General features: G+C 43.2%; 2 protein-coding genes across 2 annotated transcripts in view; one reads left to right on the forward strand and one right to left on the reverse strand.

The window, feature by feature from the left end:
• The window catches only part of slc5a5 (solute carrier family 5 member 5), a 19,876-nt gene extending 1,028 nt beyond the window's left edge, over positions 1-18,848 (reverse strand). Inside the window, 8 exon segments of the mRNA XM_056414998.1 lie at positions 1,512-1,598; positions 1,673-1,743; positions 2,500-2,612; positions 10,261-10,349; positions 10,554-10,683; positions 12,942-13,082; positions 13,199-13,356; positions 18,831-18,848. Of these exon segments, the coding sequence (XP_056270973.1) occupies positions 1,512-1,598; positions 1,673-1,743; positions 2,500-2,612; positions 10,261-10,349; positions 10,554-10,683; positions 12,942-13,082; positions 13,199-13,356; positions 18,831-18,848 (807 nt within the window).
• Positions 18,849-20,176: 1,328 nt separating this feature from the next.
• jak3 (Janus kinase 3 (a protein tyrosine kinase, leukocyte)) overlaps positions 20,177-25,000 on the forward strand; it is a 24,168-nt gene continuing 19,344 nt past the window's right edge. The window contains exons 1-5 of the mRNA XM_056415002.1: positions 20,177-20,375; positions 21,235-21,352; positions 22,482-22,599; positions 24,552-24,697; positions 24,812-25,000. The exon at positions 24,812-25,000 is cut by the window's right edge and continues 112 nt beyond it. Coding sequence (XP_056270977.1) covers positions 20,177-20,375; positions 21,235-21,352; positions 22,482-22,599; positions 24,552-24,697; positions 24,812-25,000 — 770 coding nt within the window. The remainder of the gene's footprint in view (positions 20,376-21,234; positions 21,353-22,481; positions 22,600-24,551; positions 24,698-24,811) is intronic.

Here is a 25,000-nt window from a genome sequence, read left to right on the forward strand (position 1 = left end):
AAAAATAAAAAAGGGAAAAGGATAGAGGAAGGGTAAAGGAAGGGTAAGGAAGAGGAAGGAAGGTGAGGAAGGTAGGGAAGAGTGAGAGGGTAGGGAGAGTGAGGGAAGTGTGAAGGGTTGACATAGGGAGAGTAAAGAAGGTAAAGGAAGAGTAGGGAGGATGAGGAGAGTAAGGAAGGAGTAGGGAAGAGTGAGGGAGGATAAAGGAAGAGTAGGGAAGGATGGGGAAGGGTAAGGGAAGGGTAAAGGTGAAGAGAAGAAGAGTAAAGGAAGGTAGGGAAGGTAAGAAGGTAAGGAAGGAAGTGAGAAGAGTGAAGGGTAAAAGGAAGAGTAGGAAGGGATAGAGGAAGATGAGGAAGAGTAAAGGAAGGATAGAGGAAGAGTAAAGGAAGGGTAAAGGAAGGATAGAGGAAGGGTAAAGGAAGGATAAAGGAAGAGTAAAGGAAGAGTAAAGGAAGGATAAAGGAAGAGTAAAGAAAGAGTAAAGGAAGAGTAAAGGAAGGATAAAGGAAGAGTAAAGGAAGAGTAAAGGAAGGAGAAGGATAAAGGAAGGTAAGGAAAGATAAAGAAGAGTAAAGGAAGGATAAGGAAGAGTAAAGGAGGAATGGGAAGGGGCAAGGAAGGATAAAGGAAGGATAAAGGAAGAGTAAAGGAAGAGTAAAGGAAGAGTAAAGGAAGGATAAAGGAAGAGTAAAGGAAGGATAGAGGAAGGGTAAAGGGAAGGATAGGGAAGGTAAAGGAAGAGTAGGGAAGGTAGGAAGGGATGGGGAAGGGTAAAGGAGGATAAGGAGAGGTAAAGGGAAGAGTAGGGAGGGAGTAAAGGAAGAGTAAAGGAAGAGTAAAGGAAGAGTAAAGGAAGGATAAAGGAAGAGTAAAGGAAGAGTAAAGGAAGGATAAAGGAAGAGTAAAGAAAGAGTAAAGGAAGGATAAAGGAAGAGTAAAGGAAGGGTAAAGGAAGGATAGAGGAAGGGCGAAAGGATGAGGAAGAGAGTAAAGGAAGAGTAAAGGAAGGATAAAGGAAGAGTAAAGAAAGAGTAAAGGAAGAGTAAAGGAAGGATAGAGGAAGAGTAAAGGAAGAGTAAAGGAAGGATAAAGGAGGAGTAAAGGAAGAGTAAAGGAAGAGTAAAGGAAGGATAAAGGAAGAGTAAAGGAAGGATAAAGGAAGAGTAAAGGAAGGATAGAGGAAGGGTAAAGGAAGGATAAAGGAAGGATAGAGGAAGGGTAAAGGAAGGATAAAGGAAGAGTAAAGGAAGGATAAAGGAAGAGTAAAGGAAGGATAAAGGAAGAGTAAAGGAAGGATAAAGGAAGAGTAAAGGAAGAGTAAAGGAAGAGTAAAGGAAGGATAGAGGAAGGATAGAGGAAGGATAAAGGAAGGATAGAGGAAGGATAGAGGAAGGGTAAAGGAAGGGTAAAGGAAGGATAGAGGAAGGATAGAGGAAGGATAGAGGAAGGATAAAGGAAGGATAGAGGAAGGATAGAGGAAGGAGCTCCTGACAGGAAGCAGCTCTGACCGGCCGGTTGGCTGCCGGGACGAACATCCCCAGAACGAAGACGCCGAGCAGCGGCCCGCTGACCACGCCCATCACGGTGAAGGAGCCCTGGAGGAGGAAGCACTTCCTGTCACATGACACCACGAGGAACGCTCATCCATAGGACATCAGGTTTACTACACCTGAAGAACTCCCCAATCCAGGAAGGAGGCGAGAGCAGCGACCGCGATGCAGCTCCCCCCGTACAGGAGCGCTGGAACAGAGGTCACGACCCAGGGGTCAAGCCACAGCAACAGGAAGTGGAGACGACAGCAGGAAGTGGAGACAACACCAGGAAGTGGAGACAACACAGGAAGTGGAGACAACATAGGAAGTGGAGACAACACAGGAAGTGGAGACAACACCAGGAAGTGGAGACAACACAGGAAGTGGAGACAACATAGGAAGTGGAGACAACACAGGAAGTGGAGACAACACCAGGAAGTGGAGACAACACAGAAAGTGGAGACAACATAGGAAGTGGAGACAACACAGGAAGTGGAGACAACACAGGAAGTGGAGACAACACAGGAAGTGGAGACAACATAGGAAGTGGAGACAACTGCAGAGTGGAGACGACAGCAGGAAGTGTAGACAACACCAGGAAGTGGAGACAACACAGGAAGTGGAGACAACACCAGGAAGTGGAGACAACACAGGAAGTGGAGACAACACAGGAAGTGGAGACAACACAGGAAGTGGAGGCAACACCGGAAGTGGAGACAACAGCAGGAAGTGGGGACAATAACAACACAGGAAGTGGAGACAATAACAGGAAGTAGATGCACCAATAGGAAGTGGAGACAGCAACAGGAAGTGGAGACGACAGCAGGAAGTGGAGACATCAACAGGAAGTGGAGACATCAACAGGAAGTAGATACAGCAACAGGAAGTGGAGACAGCAACAGGAAGTGTCTCAGTGTCTGGTGCGGGCCGCTTGTTGACCACATGACGGTGACCTCAGACCTACACAGGCCCTGAGACACCAGGATCAGCTCCTCCTGCGTCAGGAGGGCCAGGCGAGGCTTCAGCAGGTCCTCCATCGTCACGGCAGCCATGGCGTTGATGCTCGTGGAGGCCGTGCTGCGAAGAACACGCTACCAGAGTCATGCACACGCTACCAGAGTCATGCACACGCTACCAGAGATACACACGCTACCAGAGATACACACGCTACCAGAGATACACACGCTACCAGAGTCATGCACACGCTACCAGAGATACACACGCTACCAGAGATACACACGCTACCAGAGATACACACGCTACCAGAGATACACACGCTACCAGAGATACACACGCTACCAGAGATACACACACTACCAGAGATACACAGATACACACGCTACCAGAGTCATAAACATGTTACCAGAGTCATAAACATGTTACCAGAGTCATAAACATGTTACCAGAGTCATAAACATGTTACTAGAGTCATAAACATGTTACCAGAGTCATAAACATGTTACTAGAGTCATAAACATGTTGCCAAGTCATAAACATGTTACTAGTCAGACATGTCATAGAGTCATATACATGTTGGAGTCATAAACATGTTACTAGAGTCATAAACATGTTACCAGTCATAAACATGTTACCAGAGTCATAAACATGTTACCAGAGTCATAAACATGTTACTAGAGTCATAAACATGTTACCAGAGTCATAAACATGTTACTAGAGTCATAAACATGTTACCAGAGTCATAAACATGTTACTAGAGTCATAAACATGTTACCAGAGTCATAAACATGTTACTAGAGTCATAAACATGTTACCAGAGTCATAAACATGTTACAGTCATAAACATGTTACTAGAGTCATAAACATGTACTAGAGTCATAAACATGTTACCAGAGTCATAAACATGTTACCAGTCATAAACATGTTACCAGAGTCATAAACATGTTACCAGAGTCATAAACATGTTACCAGAGTCATAAACATGTTACTAGAGTCATAAACATGTTACCAGAGTCATAAACATGTTACCAGTCATAAACATGTTACCAGAGTCATAAACATGTTACCAGAGTCATAAACATGTTACCAGAGTCATAAACACGCTACAGTCATAAACATGTTACCAGAGTCATAAACACGCTACAGTCATAAACATGTTACCAGAGTCATAAACATGTTACCAGAGTCATAAACATGTTACCAGAGTCATAAACATGCTACAGTCATAAACATGTTACCAGAGTCATAAACATGCTACAGTCATAAACATGTTACCAGAGTCATAAACATGTTACCAGAGTCATAAACATGTTACCAGAGTCATAAACATGTTACTAGAGTCATAAACATGTTACCAGAGTCATAAACATGTTACCAGTCATAAACATGTTACCAGAGTCATAAACATGTTACTAGAGTCATAAACATGTTACCAGAGTCATAAACATGTTACCAGAGTCATAAACATGTTACCAGTCATAAACATGTTACCAGAGTCATAAACATGTTACCAGAGTCATAAACATGTTACTAGAGTCATAAACATGTTACCAGAGTCATAAACATGTTACCAGAGTCATAAACATGCTACAGTCATAAACATGTTACCAGAGTCATAAACATGTTACTAGAGTCATAAACATGTTACCAGAGTCATAAACATGTTACAGTCATAAACATGTTACCAGAGTCATAAACATGTTACCAGAGTCATAAACATGTTACCAGAGTCATAAACATGTTACCAGAGTCATAAAACATGTTACCAGAGTCATAAACATGTTAGAGTCATAAACATGTTACCAGAGTCATAAACACGTGTACCTAGTCATAAACATGTTACCAAAGATGAGTCATAAACATGTTACTAGAGTCATAAACATGTTACCAGAGTCATAAACATGTTACCAGAGTCATAAACATGTTACTAGAGTCATAAACATGTTACCAGAGTCATAAACATGTTACCAGTCATAAACATGTTACCAGAGTCATAAACATGTTACCAGAGTCATAAACATGTTACCAGAGTCATAAACATGTTACCAGAGTCATAAACATGTTACCAGAGTCATAAACATGTTACTAGAGTCATAAACATGTTACCAGTCATAAACATGTTACCAGAGTCATAAACATGTTACAGTCACAAACATGTTACCAGAGTCATAAACATGTTACAGTCATAAACATGTTACCAGTCATAAACATGTTACGTATAAACATGCTAGAGTCATAAACATGTTACCAGAGTCATAAACATGTTACTAGAGTCATAAACATGTTACCAGAGTCATAAACATGTTACCAGAGTCATAAACATGTTACCAGAGTCATAAACATGTTACCAGAGTCATAAACATGTTACAGAGTCATAAACATGTTACTAGAGTCATAAACATGCTACAGTCATAAACATGTTACCAGAGTCATAAACATGTTACCAGAGTCATAAACATGTTACTAGAGTCATAAACATGTTACCAGAGTCATAAACACGCTACAGTCATAAACATGTTACCAGAGTCATAAACATGTTACTAGAGTCATAAACATGTTACCAGAGTCATAAACACGCTACAGTCATAAACATGTTACCAGAGTCATAAACATGTTACTAGAGTCATAAACATGTTACCAGAGTCATAAACATGTTACCAGAGTCATAAACATGTTACCAGAGTCATAAACATGTTACTAGAGTCATAAACATGTTACCAGAGTCATAAACATGCTACAGTCATAAACATGTTACCAGAGTCATAAACATGTTACCAGAGTCATAAACACGCTACAGTCATAAACATGTTACCAGAGTCATAAACATGTTACTAGAGTCATAAACATGTTACTAGAGTCATAAACATGTTACCAGAGTCATAAACATGTTACTAGAGTCATAAACATGTTACCAGAGTCATAAACATGTTACTAGAGTCATAAACATGTTACTAGAGTCATAAACATGTTACTAGAGTCATAAACATGTTACCAGAGTCATAAACATGTTACCAGAGTCATAAACATGTTACCAGAGTCATAAACATGTTACCAGAGTCATAAACATGTTACCAGAGTCATAAACATGCTACAGTCATAAACATGTTACCAGAGTCATAAACACACTACAGTCATAAACATGTTACCAGAGTCATAAACATGTTACCAGAGTCATAAACATGTTACTAGAGTCATAAACATGTTACCAGAGTCATAAACATGTTACTAGAGTCATAAACATGTTACTAGAGTCATAAACATGTTACCAGAGTCATAAACATGTTACTAGAGTCATAAACATGTTACCAGAGTCATAAACATGCTACAGTCATAAACATGTTACCAGAGTCATAAACACGCTACAGTCATAAACATGTTACCAGAGTCATAAACATGCTACAGTCATAAACATGTTACCAGAGTCATAAACATGTTACTAGAGTCATAAACATGTTACTAGAGTCATAAACATGTTACCAGAGTCATAAACATGTTACTAGAGTCATAAACATGTTACCAGAGTCATAAACATGTTACAGTCATAAACATGTTACTAGAGTCATAAACATGTTACCAGAGTCATAAACACGCTACAGTCATAAACATGTTACTAGAGTCATAAACATGTTACTAGAGTCATAAACATGTTACCAGAGTCATAAACACGCTACAGTCATAAACATGTTACTAGAGTCATAAACATGTTACCAGAGTCATAAACACGCTACAGTCATAAACATGTTACCAGTCATAAACATGTTACCAGAGTCATAAACACGCTACAGTCATAAACATGTTACCAGAGTCATAAACACGCTACAGTCATAAACATGTTACCAGAGTCATAAACACGCTACAGTCATAAACATGTTACCAGAGTCATAAACATGTTACAGTCATAAACATGTTACCAGAGTCATAAACATGTTACAGTCATAAACATGTTACCAGAGTCATAAACACGCTACAGTCATAAACATGTTACCAGAGTCATAAACATGTTACCAGAGTCATAAACATGTTACCAGAGTCATAAACATGTTACTAGAGTCATAAACATGTTACTAGAGTCATAAACATGTTACCAGAGTCATAAACACGCTACAGTCATAAACATGTTACCAGAGTCATAAACATGCTACAGTCATAAACATGTTACTAGAGTCATAAACATGTTACCAGAGTCATAAACATGTTACAGTCATAAACATGTTACCAGAGTCATAAACATGTTACTAGAGTCATAAACATGTTACCAGAGTCATAAACATGTTACCAGAGTCATAAACATGCTACAGTCATAAACATGTTACCAGAGTCATAAACATGTTACAGTCATAAACATGTTACCAGAGTCATAAACACACTACAGTCATAAACATGTTACCAGAGTCATAAACACGCTACAGTCATAAACATGTTACCAGAGTCATAAACATGTTACTAGAGTCATAAACATGTTACTAGAGTCATAAACATGTTACCAGAGTCATAAACATGCTACAGTCATAAACATGTTACCAGAGTCATAAACATGCTACAGTCATAAACATGTTACCAGAGTCATAAACATGCTACAGTCATAAACATGTTACCAGAGTCATAAACACGCTACAGTCATAAACATGTTACCAGAGTCATAAACATGCTACAGTCATAAACATGTTACCAGAGTCATAAACATGTTACAGTCATAAACATGTTACCAGAGTCATAAACACGTTAACACACCAGTCATAAACATGTTACCAGAGTCATAAACATGCTACAGTCATAAACATGTTACCAGAGTCATAAACACGCTACAGTCATAAACATGTTACCAGAGTCATAAACACGCTACAGTCATAAACATGTTACCAGAGTCATAAACACGCTACAGTCATAAACATGTTACTAGAGTCATAAACATACTACAGTCATAAACATGTTACTAGAGTCATAAACATGTTACCAGAGTCATAACTTGTGAGTCATAAACATGTTACTAGAGTCATAAACATGTTACCAGAGTCATAAACATGCTACAGTCATAAACATGTTACCAGAGTCATAAACATGCTACAGTCATAAACATGTTACCAGAGTCATAAACACGCTACAGTCATAAACATGTTACCAGAGTCATAAACATGTTACAGTCATAAACATGTTACCAGAGTCATAAACACGCTACAGTCATAAACATGTTACCAGAGTCATAAACACGCTACAGTCATAAACATGTTACCAGAGTCATAAACATGTTACTAGAGTCATAAACATGTTACCAGAGTCATAAACATGTTACCAGAGTCATAAACACGCTACAGTCATAAACATGTTACCAGAGTCATAAACACGCTACAGTCATAAACATGTTACCAGAGTCATAAACACGCTGATCAAACATGTTACCAGAGTCATAAACATGCTACAGTCATAAACATGTTACCAGAGTCATAAACATGTTACAGTCATAAACATGTTACCAGAGTCATAAACACGCTACAGTCATAAACATGTTACCAGAGTCATAAACACACTACAGTCATAAACATGTTACCAGAGTCATAAACACGCTACAGTCATAAACATGTTACCAGAGTCATAAACACGCTACAGTCATAAACATGTTACCAGAGTCATAAACACACTACAGTCATAAACATGTTACCAGTCATAAACATGTTACAGTCATAAACATGTTACCAGAGTCATAAACACGCTACAGTCATAAACATGTTACCAGAGTCATAAACACGCTACAGTCATAAACATGTTACCAGATATAAACACACTACAGTCATAAACATGTTACCAGAGTCATAAACATGCTACAGTCATAAACATGTTACCAGAGTCATAAACACGCTACAGTCATAAACATGTTACCAGAGTCATAAACACGCTACAGTCATAAACATGTTACCAGAGTCATAAACATGTTACAGTCATAAACATGTTACCAGAGTCATAAACACGCTACAGTCATAAACATGTTACCAGAGTCATAAACACGCTACAGTCATAAACATGTTACCAGAGTCATAAACACGCTACAGTCATAAACATGTTACCAGAGTCATAAACATGCTACAGTCATAAACATGTTACCAGAGTCATAAACATGCTACAGTCATAAACATGTTACCAGAGTCATAAACACGCTACAGTCATAAACATGTTACCAGAGTCATAAACATGCTACAGTCATAAACATGTTACCAGAGTCATAAACACGCTCCAGTCATAAACATTTTACCAGAGTCATAAACACGCTACAGTCATAAACATGTTACCAGAGTCATAAACATGCTACAGTCATAAACATGTTACCAGAGTCATAAACATGTTACCAGAGTCATAAACATGCTACAGTCATAAACATGTTACCAGAGTCATAAACACGCTACAGTCATAAACATGTTACCAGAGTCATAAACACGCTACAGTCATAAACATGTTACCAGAGTCATAAACACGCTACAGTCATAAACATGTTACCAGAGTCATAAACATGTTACCAGAGTCATAAACACGCTACAGTCATAAACATGTTACCAGAGTCATAAACACGCTACAGTCATAAACATGTTACCAGAGTCATAAACACGCAACAGTCATAAACATGTTACCAGAGTCATAAACATGCAACAGTCATAAACATGTTACCAGAGTCATAAACACGCTACAGTCATAAACATGTTACCAGAGTCATAAACATGTTACAGTCACAAACATGTTACCAGAGTCATAAACATGTTACAGTCATAAACATGTTACCAGTCATAAACATGTTACCAGAGCTTCATAATGTTACTCAGAGTCTTTGGATAAACGCTACAGTCATAAACATGTAATGTAACAGTCATAAACATGTTACCAGAGTCATAAACATGCTACCGTCATAAACATGTTACCAGAGTCATAAACACATACAGTCATAAACATGTTACCAGAGTCATAAACGCTACAGTCATAAACATGTTACCAGAGTCATAAACATGTTACAGTCACAAACATGTTACCAGAGTCATAAACATGTTACCAGTCATAAACATGTTACAGTCATAAACATGTTACCAGAGTCATAAACACGCTACAGTCATAAACATGTTACCAGAGTCATAAACACGCTACAGTCATAAACATGTTACCAGTCATAAACATGTTACAGTCATAAACATGTTACCAGAGTCATAAACATGTTACCACAGTCATAAACACGCTACAGTCATAAACATGTTACCAGTCATAAACACGCTACAGTCATAAACATGTTACCAGAGTCATAAACACGCTACAGTCATAAACATGTTACCAGAGTCATTAACACGCTACAGTCATAAACATGTTACCAGTCATAAACATGTTACCAGTCATAAACATGTTACAGTCATAAACATGTTACCAGAGTCATAAACATGCTACAGTCATAAACATGTTACCAGAGTCATAAACATGCTACAGTCATAAACATGTTACCAGAGTCATAAACACGCTACAGTCATAAACATGTTACCAGAGTCATAAACACGCTACAGTCATAAACATGTTACCAGAGTCATAAACACGCTACAGTCATAAACATGTTACCAGAGTCATAAACATGCTACAGTCATAAACATGTTACCAGAGTCATAAACATGCTACAGTCATAAACATGTTACCAGAGTCATAAACATGCTACAGTCATAAACATGTCACTAGATGTAGAAGATAAAGTCTGTTATGTATCAATAGAGCCTCCTGAATGTCTCACACTGTCCCTTTAAGGGTGGAGTACCTCAGAGTCCCGCTGTACGCACAGGCCAGGAACAGCCCTGGGAACCCGGGGTGGTCTCTGAATATGTCCAACACAAAGTACGGCATGTACTTCACCAGAGAGGAAACACGAGTCAATAACAACGTTTACTCACAGCCAATAATCGATAAACACAGAGAGTGATCAGATCTGATCACAGGTCAGTAGAGAGTGATCAGATCTGATCACACATCAGTAGAGAGTGATCAGATCTGATCACACATCAGTAGAGAGTGATCAGATCTGATCACACATCTATAGAGGGTCTTCAGTACCAGGTCCGGGGCCGAGATGCTTCCGGACTTCAAGGGATCACAGTCGATGTAATAAGCGAACATGACGATGCCGCAAGTTGCAGCGCTGCCGACCAGGAGGCACAGACCCAGCTGGTTGACCAGCAGCGCCCTGCAAACAGGAGGAGACAGGAGGAGGCAGGAGGAGGCAGGAGAGAGCAGGAGGAGGCAGGAGAGAGCAGGAGAGAGCAGGAGGAGGCAGGAGAGAGCAGGAGAGAGCAGGAGGAGGCAGGAGAGAGCAGGAGGAGGCAGGAGAGAGCAGGAGGAGGCAGGAGAGAGCAGGAGAGAGCAGGAGGAGGCAGGAGAGAGCAGGAGAGAGCAGGAGGAGGAGGCAGGAGAGAGCAGGAGAGAGCAGGAGGAGGGAGAGGAGAGAGGAGGAGGAGGCAGAGAGAGGAGGAGGAGGAAGGAGAGGCAGGAGGAGGAGGAGCAGGAGGAGAGAGCAGGAGGAGGCAGGAGAGAGCAGGAGGAGGCAGGAGAGAGCAGGAGGAGGAAGGAGAGAGCAGGAGAGAGCAGGAGGAGGCAGGAGAGAGCAGGAGGAGGAAGGAGGAGGAAGGAGAGAGCAGGAGGAGGCAGGAGAGAGCAGGAGGAGGAAGGAGGAGGAAGGAGAGAGCAGGAGGAGGCAGGAGAGAGCAGGAGAGAGCAGGAGAGAGCAGGAGGAGGAAGGAGGAGGCAGGAGAGAGCAGGAGGAGGAAGGAGGAGGAAGGAGAGAGCAGGAGGAGGAAGGAGGAGGCAGGAGGAAGGAGGAGGCAGGAGAGAGCAGGAGAGAGCAGGAGGAGGAAGGAGGAGGAAGGAGAGAGCAGGAGGAGGCAGGAGAGAGCAGGAGAGAGCAGGAGGAGGAAGGAGGAGGAAGGAGAGAGCAGGAGGAGGAAGGAGAGAGCAGGAGGAGGAAGGAGGAGGCAGGAGAGAGCAGGAGGAGGAAGGAGAGAGCAGGAGGAGGCAGGAGAGAGCAGCCACAGCCAAAGACAAGCGCAGGCTGCAGAGCATCATCCGCTCGGCCGAGAGGGTTATCGGCTGCAATCTGCCTTCCCTCCAGGTCCTGTTCACTTCCAGGTCACTGAAGCGGGCCAGAAAGATTGTCGCTGACCCCTCCCAGCCTGGACACTCCTGTTCGAGTCCCTCCCTCGGGAGGAGGCTGCAGTCCATCATGACCAAGACCTCCCGCCACAAAGTTTTTTCCGTCGGCAGTCGGGCTCATCAATGGAACCCGGACTGACTGACTGTCACCCCAGGACTACCACCTCTTCTTCCACCTTCCTCTCCTCCTTCTTCCGCTCGCACTTCCTCCTCCTCCTTCTTCCCCACTCCTCCCTCCTCCTCTTCTTCCTCCTCCACACACACTTTAACATGCACTTTAACTTGAGGCCTCCTCCACACACATGCCACCTTATTTACATGCACTTTAACTTAATCACACGCCACATGTAACATACACTTTTAACTAAAACACACCACTTGAAGCACACACCCAAACACTGTCACATTATTTGTTGTCTTTCTGTCGTGTTGATTGTTGTTTGTTTGTCATGTCCAAATGTTGCACCTTCCGCCAAAAAAAATTCCTCGTTTGTGTAAACATTCCTGGCAATAAAACTGTTTCTGATTCTGATTCTGATTCTGATTCTGAGAGAGCAGGAGAGAGCAGGAGGAGGAAGGAGGAGGAAGGAGAGAGCAGGAGGAGGCAGGAGAGAGCAGGAGGAGGAAGGAGGAGACGGAGGAGGAGGAAGGAGAGAGCAGGAGGAGGAAGGAGGAGGAAGGAGAGAGCAGGAGGAGGCAGGAGGAGGAAGGAGGAGGAAGGAGAGAGCAGGAGAGAGCAGGAGAGAGCAGGAGGAGGAAGGAGGAGGCAGGAGAGAGCAGGAGGAGGAAGGAGGAGGAAGGAGAGAGCAGGAGGAGGCAGGAGAGCAGGAGGAGGAAGGAGGAGGAGGAGGGAGGAGGAGGAAGGAAGGCAGGCAGGAGGAGGCAGGAGGAGGAAGGAGGAAGGAGGAAGGGAGCAGGAGAGAGCAGGAGGAGGCAGGAGAGAGCAGGAGAGAGCAGGAGAGAGCAGGAGGAGGAAGGAGGAGGCAGGAGAGAGCAGGAGGAGGAAGGAGGAGGAAGGAGAGAGCAGGAGGAGGAAGGAGGAGGAAGGAGGAGAGGAGGAGGAAGGAGGAGGCAGGAGAGAGCAGGAGGAGGAAGGAGGAGGAAGGAGAGAGCAGGAGGAGGAAGGAGGAGGCAGGAGAGAGCAGGAGGAGGAAGGAGGAGGCAGGAGAGAGCAGGAGGAGGAAGGAGAGAGCAGGAGGAGGAAGGAGAGAGCAGGAGAGAGCAGGAGGAGGAAGGAGGAGGCAGGAGAGAGCAGGAGGAGGAAGGAGTAAACAGTGACTGACAGGTGTCACTCACCACTGGGCGTCTCTCTCCGTCCTGCAGGCGATGTAGCGCTGCACCTGCGCCTGGTTGACTCCGTACATGGACAACCAGACTGAAGCTCCTCCCACCGACAGGCTCCAGAAGCTGTAGCGCTGCCGCGGGTCGAGGCTGAAGCTGAGTGACATCATCAGAACATGACGACCAATCAGAGACACACAGGTTCATCATCAAACACCTGCAGCCTGAGTCCAGGTGGTCTGAGGTCCTGGAGGGAAATAAAATGTTCTTACTCATCGAAGTTAATGCGTGATCCATTTCTGGCGACCCCAGTACCGCCACGCCCGCCTGTAATTCAGAACTGCAAGCCGTGGAGGAAGATGGCGACGAAGCCCGCCAGCATGACCACGATCTGGAACACATCGGTCCAGATCACGGCCTTCATGCCCCCCTGGAAGAGACCACCAGACCCCTTACTGCGGGGGTGTGTGAGTGTGTGTGTGTCTGTGTGTCTGTGTGTGTCTGTGTGTGTGTGTGTGTGAGTGTGTGTGTGTCTGTATGTGTGTGTGAGTGTCTGTGTGTGTGTGTGTGTGTGTGTGTGTGAGTGTCTGTGTGTGTGAGTGTCTGTCTGTGTGTGTGTGTCTGTGAGTGTCTGTGTGTGTGTGTGTGAGGCCTGTGTGTGTGTGTGTCTGTGTGAGGCTGTGTGTGTGTGTGTCTGTGTGTGAGAGTGTCTGTGTGTGTGTGTGTGTGTGTGAGGTTCGTGTGTGTGTGTGTGTCTGTGTGTGGAGTGTCTGTGTGTGTGTGTGTGTGTGTATAGGAGTGTCTGTGTGTGTGTGTGTGTGTGTGTCTGTATGTGTGTGTGAGTGTTCCGTGTGTGTGTGTGAGTGTCTGTGTGTGTGTGGAGTGTGTGTCTGCATGTGTGTGTGGGAGGCTGTGTGTGTGTGTGTGTGTGTAGGTGTGTGTGTGTGTGTGTATGTGTGTGAGGTCTGTGTGTGTGTGTGTGTGTAGGTGTGTGTGTGTGTGTGTGTGTGTGTGTGTAGGTGTGTGTGTGTGTGTGTGTGTGTGTGTATGTGTGAGTGTCTGTGTGTGTGTGTGTGAGTGTGTGTGTGTAGGTGTGTGTGTGTAGGTGTGTGTGTGTGTGTGTGTCTGTGTGTAGGTGTGTGTGAGTGTCTGTGTGTACAGGTGTGTGTGTGTATGTGTGAGGTATGTGTGTGTGTGTGTGTGTGTGTGTGTGTGTGTGTGTGTGTAGGTGTGTGTGTGTGTGTGTGTATGTTTGTGTGTCTGTATGTGTGTGTGAGTAACGTGTGTGTGTGTGTAGGTGTGTGTGTGTGTGTGTGTGTATGTGTGTGAGTGTCTGTGTGTAGGTGTGTGTGTGTGTGTGTGTGTAGGTGTGTGTGTGTATGTGTGTGAGTGTCTGTGTGTGTGTGTGTGTGTTTGGTGGGGTGGGGGTGGGTGGGGTTTGGGGGGGGGGGAAACAGGACCCCAAACCCCTTTTTTGGGGAAAGGTCAAACCCCCCCAAAAACCCCCAAAAAACCCTTTTTTGGGTTTTGTTTTTTTGGGGTTTTTGGGGGGGTTTTTCTTGGGTTTTTTTGATTTTTGGGGTTTGGATGTTGTGTGTTTGTGGGGTTTGTGTTTTTTTGTTTTGTGTGTTTCACCGGCTGAGGTCAAACCTGGACTTCAAAAATCCCGGTAACACGAAAAAAAGGAAAGGGAAATCCTGTTAATTATGTGTTTAAATAAAACTTTGTTTTAATCTTTGGGTTTTTGTGGTTTTTCTTTTGTTTTAAATTTGTTTTGGTAAACTTTTTTGTTTTTGATTTTTTTTTTTTAATTGTGTTTTTTTGGTTTTTTAAACTTTGTGTTTTTTTTTTTTTGTGTTTTTTTGTGTTGTGTGTGTGTTTTGTGTGTTTCCCAAAAAAAAAAAGCTCACAGTGATTTCCCCTTAAACCCAACTTCAGGACTAACAACGTGTCCATTTTTCACCCCGAAAACAACCCCAAGGGGAAAAGGGCCAAAACCTGGGGGTTTTGTGGAAAAACCCCAAAAAAAGGGGCTAAATTCCTGGGGCAACGACGGCGGACCCAACTTTAAAAGAAAAACACCCAAAAAAAGATTTTCCGCGCCGAACCTGGGCCCTCTAGCGGGGTACCCACGAGCCCAATAAAAATAAAATCTAAATTTCATTTTAATAGGAAAACTGTTAAACTGTTAAATAATAACAAAATTAATTGATGAACAAATTAAAAACAAAACCAAATTTTAAACGTTTTAATCAATCTTATCTAAAATTATTTTAAGGTGTGGATAAATTAATCGGGATCAATCGTGGTTTTTAATTAAAAATCCCAAATATTTTAAAAATAAAAAAACGAATTTTGTTAAAATCAAAAAAGGATTTAATCAACTGGGTCTAATTTATTAATTTCTAATTAAAAACTTTTCTTTGAAATTGTTTTTCCCACTAAAAAATAAGAGAATCCAAACAATTAAAATTTTTAAAATGTCTAAAAGAAACAAAAAATTTTTCCCTTTTCAACTGATTATGAATCTATTTAAACTGTTTAAAAATTTTAGGCCCCGGTTTGCGGGTTTTTCCCTAAAAAAAAAGAAAGGGGGGCCGGAGCTGATGTCCCCAAAATTAATTTAGCCGGGGAACCCCCAAAGGACTTTGACCCCCACAGAAGTGGGGGACAAAGGGCCCCGGGCCCCGTTCCTAAGAAGGGGATGGGCCGGCCTTTTTTTCCCCCTTTGGAAAGAAATTTTTCCACCACAACCGGGTTTTGGAGGGGAAAAGTTAGGGGCAGGGGCCCTGAGCGGCTCCATTTGGTGGACCGGGTCTAATTTTTTTTTAAAGGGATTTTCCTTTAACGTTCAATCGGGATTGAAGTTTGGGGAAAAGTAAAAACACCCAAGAATTTAAGGATTTTAAACCAATTTTCCTTTGAACCGGGTCTTCGAGTAGGGCCTGGGGTTGTAAATTTTTCAAATATAATTAAAATTAAAATTAAAGTTAAAAAAATTTTTAATCCAGGGTTATCCCCAAGGTTTCTTTGTTTCCCAGGTTTCCCCTTTTTCCTAAAAAAAACCCCGGGTATGAATTTTGTTTAAACCCCCAGCAAAAAGGTAAAATGGGGCCCCCATCAAATCTTTTGGGAATTTAAATTTTCCCCGGGTAAAACTTAAAAATTTTTGGGGGTTAACCTTTGGTCGGGGTTTTCCCTTTAAACCCGAAAGAAATCTAAACTATTTTCCCCACTAAACAAAATGACATTTTCTCAAAAACAGAATTGGGGTTCCGCCCGGGTCGAAAATTAACCCGATTAAAATTGAACCTTATTTTTTTTGGGGCCTAAATTTAAAAATTTTTTATTTCATTCCCCAAAATTATTGTTTTAAAAAAAACAAAAAAGAAAAAAAGAATTAAAACCCTCCTGGTAGTAAAAAAAATTACTTTTAAAATTTTTTTAAACCTTTTAACCTTTTTATCCCAAAATTTTTAAACTTTAGTTTTTTTAAATTTTATAAAAAAGTTTAATTTAATAAACCCCAGAAAACCCTTTTAAAAGAAAGTTTGGGACAACCCGTCCAAATTTTAAGGTGACTTAAATTTTTAAGGAAAAGTAAGTTCAGTTTCCTCCAACCGCAAAACACAATCTAACTCCATAAAGTAAAACATGAACAATGAAACATTCCAGAGACTCACCGTCAGCCCAGTGAAGAAGATGAAGATGTTCTCCCAGCGCCGGACAACTCCTCCTTGAGGCAGGAGGCGCGCCGCCCCCCCTCCCCCCCTTCCCCTCCTCCCCCTTGACCAACCACGGCTGAGTAGCTCTAAGGTGTGTGTGTGTGTGTGTGTGTGTGTGTGTGTGTGTGTGTGTGTGTGTGTGTGTGTGAAGAGACCTGCAGAGCCGATATCCAGTTTGTGTGGTGACAAATTGTTTGAGAGGAGGAGGTCCATCCATGTATGATTTTGTACATCAGACAGACGTGCACATATTTAATCAAGTTATCCCAACTAAGCAAGTTGTATTTTGTTAGTATAGGACAATGATGTTTTTTTTTTTTGTTGTTGTTGTTTTTTAAATGGTTTATTTAATAAGGGGGGTGAATTGAAAAACATTGAGTAAATGTCCAGAGTTAGAAAAAGGTATTTTTTACGATCCCCCTTTCTGATTTAAGAAAAAATTTTAAAAAATAAGATTGCAATACAATCTCAGATAAAAAATAAAATAGGGGAAAAATTTTAAAATGGAAGAATAAAAACATTGTCAGAGTACAACATAAAAGCTTCAACTAAATGTGACATAAACTGCAAACATGAAAGGGAAAAAAGAAAACGATGGAGTAAAAAAGAATAAAATCAGAGACCGGACAAAATGTGGCAGAACCTTTGTTTTATTCAAGATTAAGATTCAAATTCAAGAGTTTTATTTTTCAATACAAAAGGGTTCATGAAAAAAAAGTGGCAATGCTCGAGGAATTCAAGGGAACAATACACACTTTTCAAAAAAAAACCCCAAAATTTTACATAAGGGGTGTGTGTGTGTGTGTGTGTGTGGGGGGTTTTGTGGGTTATGGGGGTCCCGGTGAGGGGAGACAGTTGATGGTAAAAAAATGTCTGTCTTCCCTTTTTTATACTACAGGCGCCTGCCTGAGAGCAGTGAAACATCTGTTTTTGGGGTGGTGAGGTTTCATGATCCTGGGCCCCCCGGGTTTTGACCCCCGGGACAATCCTGAGGGTGGGGAGTGGGCCTAGTGCCCCCGAAGATACTCTTCAACCTTCCCGTAGCAAAAATTGAAACCGGGGAGCCCGCAGGAGTCTAAGTAGAGTAAAGGACGAAGGACCTTGGGGAAACTTTTTTCCCCCAGGCCGAGGTGGTAGAGGCGGCCGCCTTTTGGGTCTGTGTTTTTGGGACCAGCGATCCTCGTGATTTGGGCTCCCAGGATTTAACCCCCCCCCTCCAAGTAGCCGCTAACCCCATGGGAGAGTGTTTTTGACCTCCCAAAATAAATAGCTCCCTTAGTTTTGGTGACATTCAGATGAGGCGTTGTCCTCACCGGTGACAACAGCCTTTCCCCAGGAGGCCCCCGCCCTTTCGGAGAAGGCCCACCACCCGGAGCAAAACGTGAGGGGAGCGAACCGGCCCACAGAGGGTACAGGGGACAGAGGGGCTGAACCAACCCTACCTTTTCAGGGGGGGGTTTGAGGTTGTTCCCCCCCTACCCCCTTCCTGGGGGCAGGAAAATCCAACAACAGGGGGGTTTAGTCCCCCTAATCAGTTCCCCGCTGAGGGGACTATGGGGTTGAAAGTGAAAAACAATGAAAGAGACTGCCCCTTTGCCAGATGAAAGGTGGTTGATCCTGGGAACACACATCCGTGGGGCTGTTTTGGGGGGTAAAAAACTGAGCGGGGCCCTGGGGAAGGGGGGGGCAAGTACCCTTTTTCCCCCCTCAGCATTTTGAAGAGGTGAGGGAGGGCGGTAGTATTCAAAATGCTGGGAAGCTTCTGGGCACAGGGACAATGTGGATCTTTGAAAGGCGGGGCCCCAATGCCAGGGCCAATCTGGGGTGAGTTTTGGGGTTTAAAGCCCTTAACCTTTTAAGAGTTTAGCGTCCGCTTTATTGCTGCCTGATTGACCCGGTTGTTAAAAGGGGATGGGGAAAAAAACCCAAATCATAATTTTTATCTTTACATTATTCAAATCGGGAAAGGGTAAAGAATTTTTCCCATTAAAACTTTTTACCCGTATTTAAAACAAAATTTGAAACAAAAATACTCCCAGGGGGTATTCAATACAAACCTTTTTTAATAAAAAAATCCCGGTTTAATATAATTTTTTTTAAAAAAACACACATTTTATATATTAGTTGTAAAAAAGGGTTTAAACCAGTATTAAAATTTCCCGGATTATAGTTTTTTTACATCTCCCAAATTGCCCATGCTTGGTGTACAGCATCATTTGTATTGGAAAGGGCAAACTGTGGCAGATCATTAAAATAAGGAAATTAACCCAGGACAGTTTGTGGGGCCCCGTGGAAACGGACAGCTTATTTTTAAAATTTACAACTGTCCTTTTTTGAACCCTAATGATGAGGAGAAATTGTCTGTGCGGACGCAGCAGGTCAAAACCTTTTTAGCGATCCCTCCAACCACCCCTTTGCCAGGGAGAGACAATTTCACTATATTTTTGTGGGTTGTTGGGGGGTGTGGTGTGTGTTTTTTTTATAACTGCTTTGAAAAAAACATTAGATTTAATAATTTTGACTTCTAAAACTAACTAATAACTACTGTTTCTACCTGCCTATTTAAATTTTTTTGATTTAACATGTATTTAAGACCCACAATGCACTGCAGCGAAGGGGCTTCTATGTGTGTCACTCAGCTGCTACCAGCTATTGTACACATGTTGTTGGATACATGTTGAATTAAGGCTTTTGATCAAATTTGAACTTTATTTGTGTTCAGATCTGATGAGTTATAAAGTGTTTAAAGCCCTGATGTGTAACTTTAAAGAGTTTTATGTCGTTCACTGTCTTCCTGATTCTGCTGCGGTGATATAACGGAAACAGCTAAATGTAAAGTTATGGGGACTCAGCACAAGTCATAACTTTATTATACTAATCTACAACATTATATACTTATATATTTACTAGAAACGCTTGATTATGGTAATGTACAACATTATATACTTATATATTAACTGGAATCATTATAATATATACCATAAAAGTCCATTTGTGATCAAGTTTTTTAGGCTTGCTCGTGAATTGTGGCTGGGGAACATTTTGTTATCTCAATGACTTCTGACCTTTATATATATATATATATATATAAATATATATCGATAGATATATAAATATATATATTTATATCTATATATATATATTTATATATATATATACACACATATATATATTAGTGCTGTGAAAAATAACGCGTTAACGCAGTTAATTAAATTACAGGATTAATTAGTTATTTTATTTTAACGCATTTAACGCATGCGCAGAATGAGCTTCCAGTCCGTCTGTTGTTGGTCGTCTCTCCAGCAGCATGTCATTCTGTCTCTAGTGTCGTGTTAACACGACTCAGAGCTCCGTCTCGCGCGCCGCAGAGCTCGGATGAAAATAAGTCACTTGCACCCCCCCCCCCCCCACTGGTGAGCAAGTTATGTGCCCCCCTGTGTTAATCGTTTCACAGCCCTAATATATATATATGTATAAATATATATAACAATAAACCCTGTCCTCTGGTGCTCAGGAGTACCTCAGATGGATCTCAGCGAGGAGGAGTCGGCCCCTCTGGTGACCCGGGACCGGGGGGGCAGCCGGAGGTCCAGCTCTAGCGATGGGCCCGGTCTGCAGGTCCACCTCTACTTCCTGCCAGAAACCAAGGGAGAGACAACAATGCGCATTTCACCTGGACTCATCTCTGCTGAACAGGTCTGCATTCAGGCCGGCAAGAGATGTGGTAAGACATGAATCCACCCAAGACCCTAACCCCTAAACCCTAAACCCTAGACCCTAAACCCTAGACCCCTAACCCATAAACCCCTAAACCCTAAACCCTAGACTCCTAACCCATAAACCCTAGACCCCTAACCCATAAACCCTAAACCCTAGACCCCTAACCCCTAAACCCTAGACCCCTAACCCATAAACCCTAAACCCTAGACCCCTAACCCATAAACCCTAGACCCCTAACCCCTAAACCCTAAACCCTAGACCCCTAACCCATAAACCCTAGACCCCTAACCCATAAACCCTAGACCCTAACCCATAAACCCTAAACCCTAGACCCCTAACCCATAAACCCCTAAACCCTAAACCAGCCCTGACCTCATCGCCTGGGCCTTGATGATGTCATGTGATCTCCTGGGCCTTGATGATGTCATGTGATCTCCTGGGCTTTGATGATGTCATGTGATCTCCTGGGCCTTGATGATGTCATGTGATCTCCTGGGCCTTGATGATGTCATATGATCTCCTGGGCCTTGATGGTGTCATGTGATCTCCTGGGCTTTGATGATGTCATGTGATCTCCTGGGCCTTGATGACGTCATGTGATCTCCTGGGCCTTGATGACGTCATGTGATCTCCTGGGCCTTGATGATGTCATGTGATCTCCTGGGCCTTGATGGTGTCATGTGATCTCCTGGGCCTTGATGGTGTCATGTGATCTCCTGGGCTTTGATGATGTCATGTGATCTCCTGGGCCTTGATGACGTCATGTGATCTCCTGGGCCTTGATGATGTCATGTGATCTCCTGGGCTTTGATGATGTCATGTGATCTCCTGGGCCTTGATGATGCCATGTGATCTCCCTCCAGGAATCCTCCCTGTGTACCAAAGTGTTTTCGGTTTGGCGTCTGCTGATCTCTCCTGTTGGTTTCCTCCGTCTCACATGTTCAACCCGGAGGAGAACCTCCAGGTGCACTTCAGAGTCAGGTAGGTGGAGCGAGACTGAAGCAGAAGTCCATGGCGCTGAGTTCAGGTACGTTGAGTTCAGGTACGTTGTGTTCAGGTACGTTGAGTTCAGGTACGTTGTGTTCAGGTACGTTGAGTTCAGGTACGTTGAGTTCAGGTACGTTGAGTTCAGGTACGTTGTGTTCAGGTACGTTGAGTTCAGGTACGTTAAGTTCAGGTACGTTGAGTTCAGGTAAGTTGAGTTCAGGTACGTTGAGTTCAGGTACGTTGTGTTCAGGTACGTTGAGTTCAGGTACGTTGAGTTCAGGTACGTTGAGTTCAGGTACGTTGAGTTCAGGTACGTTGTGTTCAGGTACGTTGAGTTCAGGTACGTTGAGTTCAGGTACGTTGAGTTCAGGTACGTTGTGTTCAGGTACGTTGAGTTCAGGTACGTTGTGTTCAGGTACGTTGAGTTCAGGTACGTTGTGTTCAGGTACGTTGTGTTCAGGTACGTTGAGTTCAGGTACGTTGAGTTCAGGTACGTTGAGTTCAGGTACGTTGTGTTCAGGTACGTTGAGTTCAGGTACGTTGTGTTCAGGTACGTTGAGTTCAGGTACGTTGAGTTCAGGTACGTTGTGTTCAGGTACGTTGAGTTCAGGTACGTTGTGTTCAGGTACGTTGAGTTCAGGTACGTTGAGTTCAGGTACGTTGAGTTCAGGTACGTTGTGTTCAGGTACGTTGAGTTCAGGTACGTTGTGTTCAGGTACGTTGAGTTCAGGTACGTTGTGTTCAGGTACGTTGAGTTCAGGTACGTTGAGTTCAGGTACGTTGTGTTCAGGTACGTTGTGTTCAGGTACGTTGTGTTCAGGTACGTTGTGTTCAGGTACGTTGAGTTCAGGTGCGTTGTGTTCAGGTACGTTGAGTTCAGGTACGTTGAGTTCAGGTACGTTGTGTTCAGGTACGTTGTTCAGGCTGGTTCAGCTGTGTTCAGGCAGTTGTGTTCAGGCACGAGTTCAGGTGCGCTGTGTTCAGGCACGCTGGAGTTCAGGTGCGCTGGTGTTCAGGTACGTTGAGTTCAGGTACGTTGAGTTCAGGTACGTTGTGTTCAGGACTCCGTAGACCTCCTGAGTGTCTGCAGTAAAGTCCTCCACAGACTTCTTTGTGTTCTCAGGTTCTTCTTCGGGATCTGGTTCGGACAAGGTCCAGGAACCTCGAGCCGCTTCAGTCTCACCAGAGACAGAACCGGTCCAGTTCTGGACTGCAGCGCCATCGATTACCTGTTCACTCAGGTTAAGTACAAACACGTCTCACTGTATGTAAGACATGAGGACATCAAGACATTAAGATAATAAGACATTAAGCCATGAGGACATTAAGACATGAGGACATGAGGACATTAAGACATGAAGACATGAGGATATCAAGACATGAAGACATTAAGATAATAAGATAATCAGACATTAAGCCATGAGGACATTAAGACATGAGGACATGAGGACATTAAGACATTAAGACATGAGGATATCAAGACATGAAGACATTAAGATAATAAGATAATCAGACATTAAGCCATGAGGACATTAAGACATGAGGACATGAGGACATTAAGACATTAAGACATGAGGATATCAAGACATGAAGACATTAAGATAATAAGATAATCAGACATTAAGCCATGAGGACATGAGGACATGAAGACATGAAGACATTAAGACATGAGGACATGAAGACATGAGGACATCAAGACATGAAGACATTAAGATAATAAGATAATAAGATAATCAGACATTAAGCCATGAGGACATTAAGACATGAGGACATGAGGACATTAAGACATTAAGACATGAGGACATCAAGACATGAAGACATGAGGACATGACGACATGAGGACATTAAGACATTAAGACATGAGGACATCAAGACATGAAGACATTAAGATAATAAGATAATCAGACATTAAGCCATGAGGACATGAGGACATGACGACATGAAGACATGGAGACATGAGGACATGAAGACATGAAGACATGGAGACATGAGGACATGAAGACATTAAGACATGATGACATGAAGACATGGAGACATGAGGACATGACGACATGAAGACATGGAGACATGAGGACATGAAGACATGAAGACATGAAGACATGGAGACATGAGGACATGAAGACATGAAGACATGGAGACATGAGACATGAGGACATGAAGACATGGAGACATGATGACATGGAGACATGAAGACATGGAGACATGATGACATGGAGACATGAAGACATGAGACATGAGGACATGAAGACATGAAGACATGAGGACATGGAGACATGAGGACATGAAGACATGAGGACATGAAGACATGAGGACATGAAGACATGAAGACATGAGGACATGGAGACATGAGGACATGAAGACATGAGGACATGAGGACATGAAGACATGAGGAGGACATGAAGACATGAGGACATGAGGACATGAAGACATGAGAACATGAGGACATGAAGACATGAGGACATGGAGACATGAGGACATGAGGACATGAAGACATGAGGACATGAGAACATGAGGACATGAGGACATGAAGATATGAGACATGAAGACATGACATCTACCACGGGACATGAGACATGAAGACATGAGGACATGACATCTACCACGGGACATGAAGACATGAGACATGAGGACATGGAGACATGAGGACATGAAGACATGGAGACATGACATGAGGACATGAGGACATGAAGACATGAGAACATGAGGACATGAAGACATGAGGACATGAAGACATGAGGACATGAGGACATGAAGACATGAGGACATGAGGACATGAGGACATGAGGACATGAGGACATGAAGACATGAGGACATGAGACATGAAGACATGAGGACATGACATCTACCATGGGACATGAAGACATGAGGACATGGGACATGAGACATGAAGACATGACATCTACCACGGGACATGAGACATGAAGACATGAGGACATGAGGACATGAAGACATGAGGACATGGAGACATGAGGACATGAAGACATGAGGACATGAATACATGAGAACATGAGGACATGAAGACATGAGGATATGGAGACATGAGGACATGAAGACATGAGGACATGAAGACATGAGAACATGAGGACATGAAGACATGAGGACATGGAGACATGAGGACATGAAGACATGAGGACATGAAGACATGAGGACATGGAGACATGAGGACATGAAGACTCATCCTGATGCTCCACAGCTGCGGGGGGACTTCATAGCGAGTGCGTTGGGCGTCAGTCCCCCGCCTCGCCACCAGGAGGAGGTCCTGGGCCTGGCGGTGCTGGACCTATGGAGGATGGCCAAGGAGCGGCAGCAGAGCATCAGAGAGCTCTGCAGGACCGTCAGGTGGGAGACCAGGGACCAGGGCCCGGTTCACCAGGCCCAGAACCTTATAGAATACAGTGTTCCTCTTCCAGATGCACCATGACGTCATCACACCTTCATGTCCTCGTCTTCCAGCTACAAGTCGTGCCTCCCGGTGTCGCATCGCCATGACATCCAGAGACGGAACCGGCTGGATCGGTACCGCATCCGGACCACCCTGAGGCGGTTCCTGAAGAAGCTGGGGGGCTGCTCGGTGGACGAGCGCAGCCTGAAGCTGAAGTACCTGATCGAGCTGGCGGGCGTGGTGCCGTCTCTGGGCAGCGA

Source organism: Pseudoliparis swirei, chromosome 5, assembly GCF_029220125.1.
Source record: "Pseudoliparis swirei isolate HS2019 ecotype Mariana Trench chromosome 5, NWPU_hadal_v1, whole genome shotgun sequence".
NCBI lineage: Eukaryota > Metazoa > Chordata > Actinopteri > Perciformes > Liparidae > Pseudoliparis > Pseudoliparis swirei.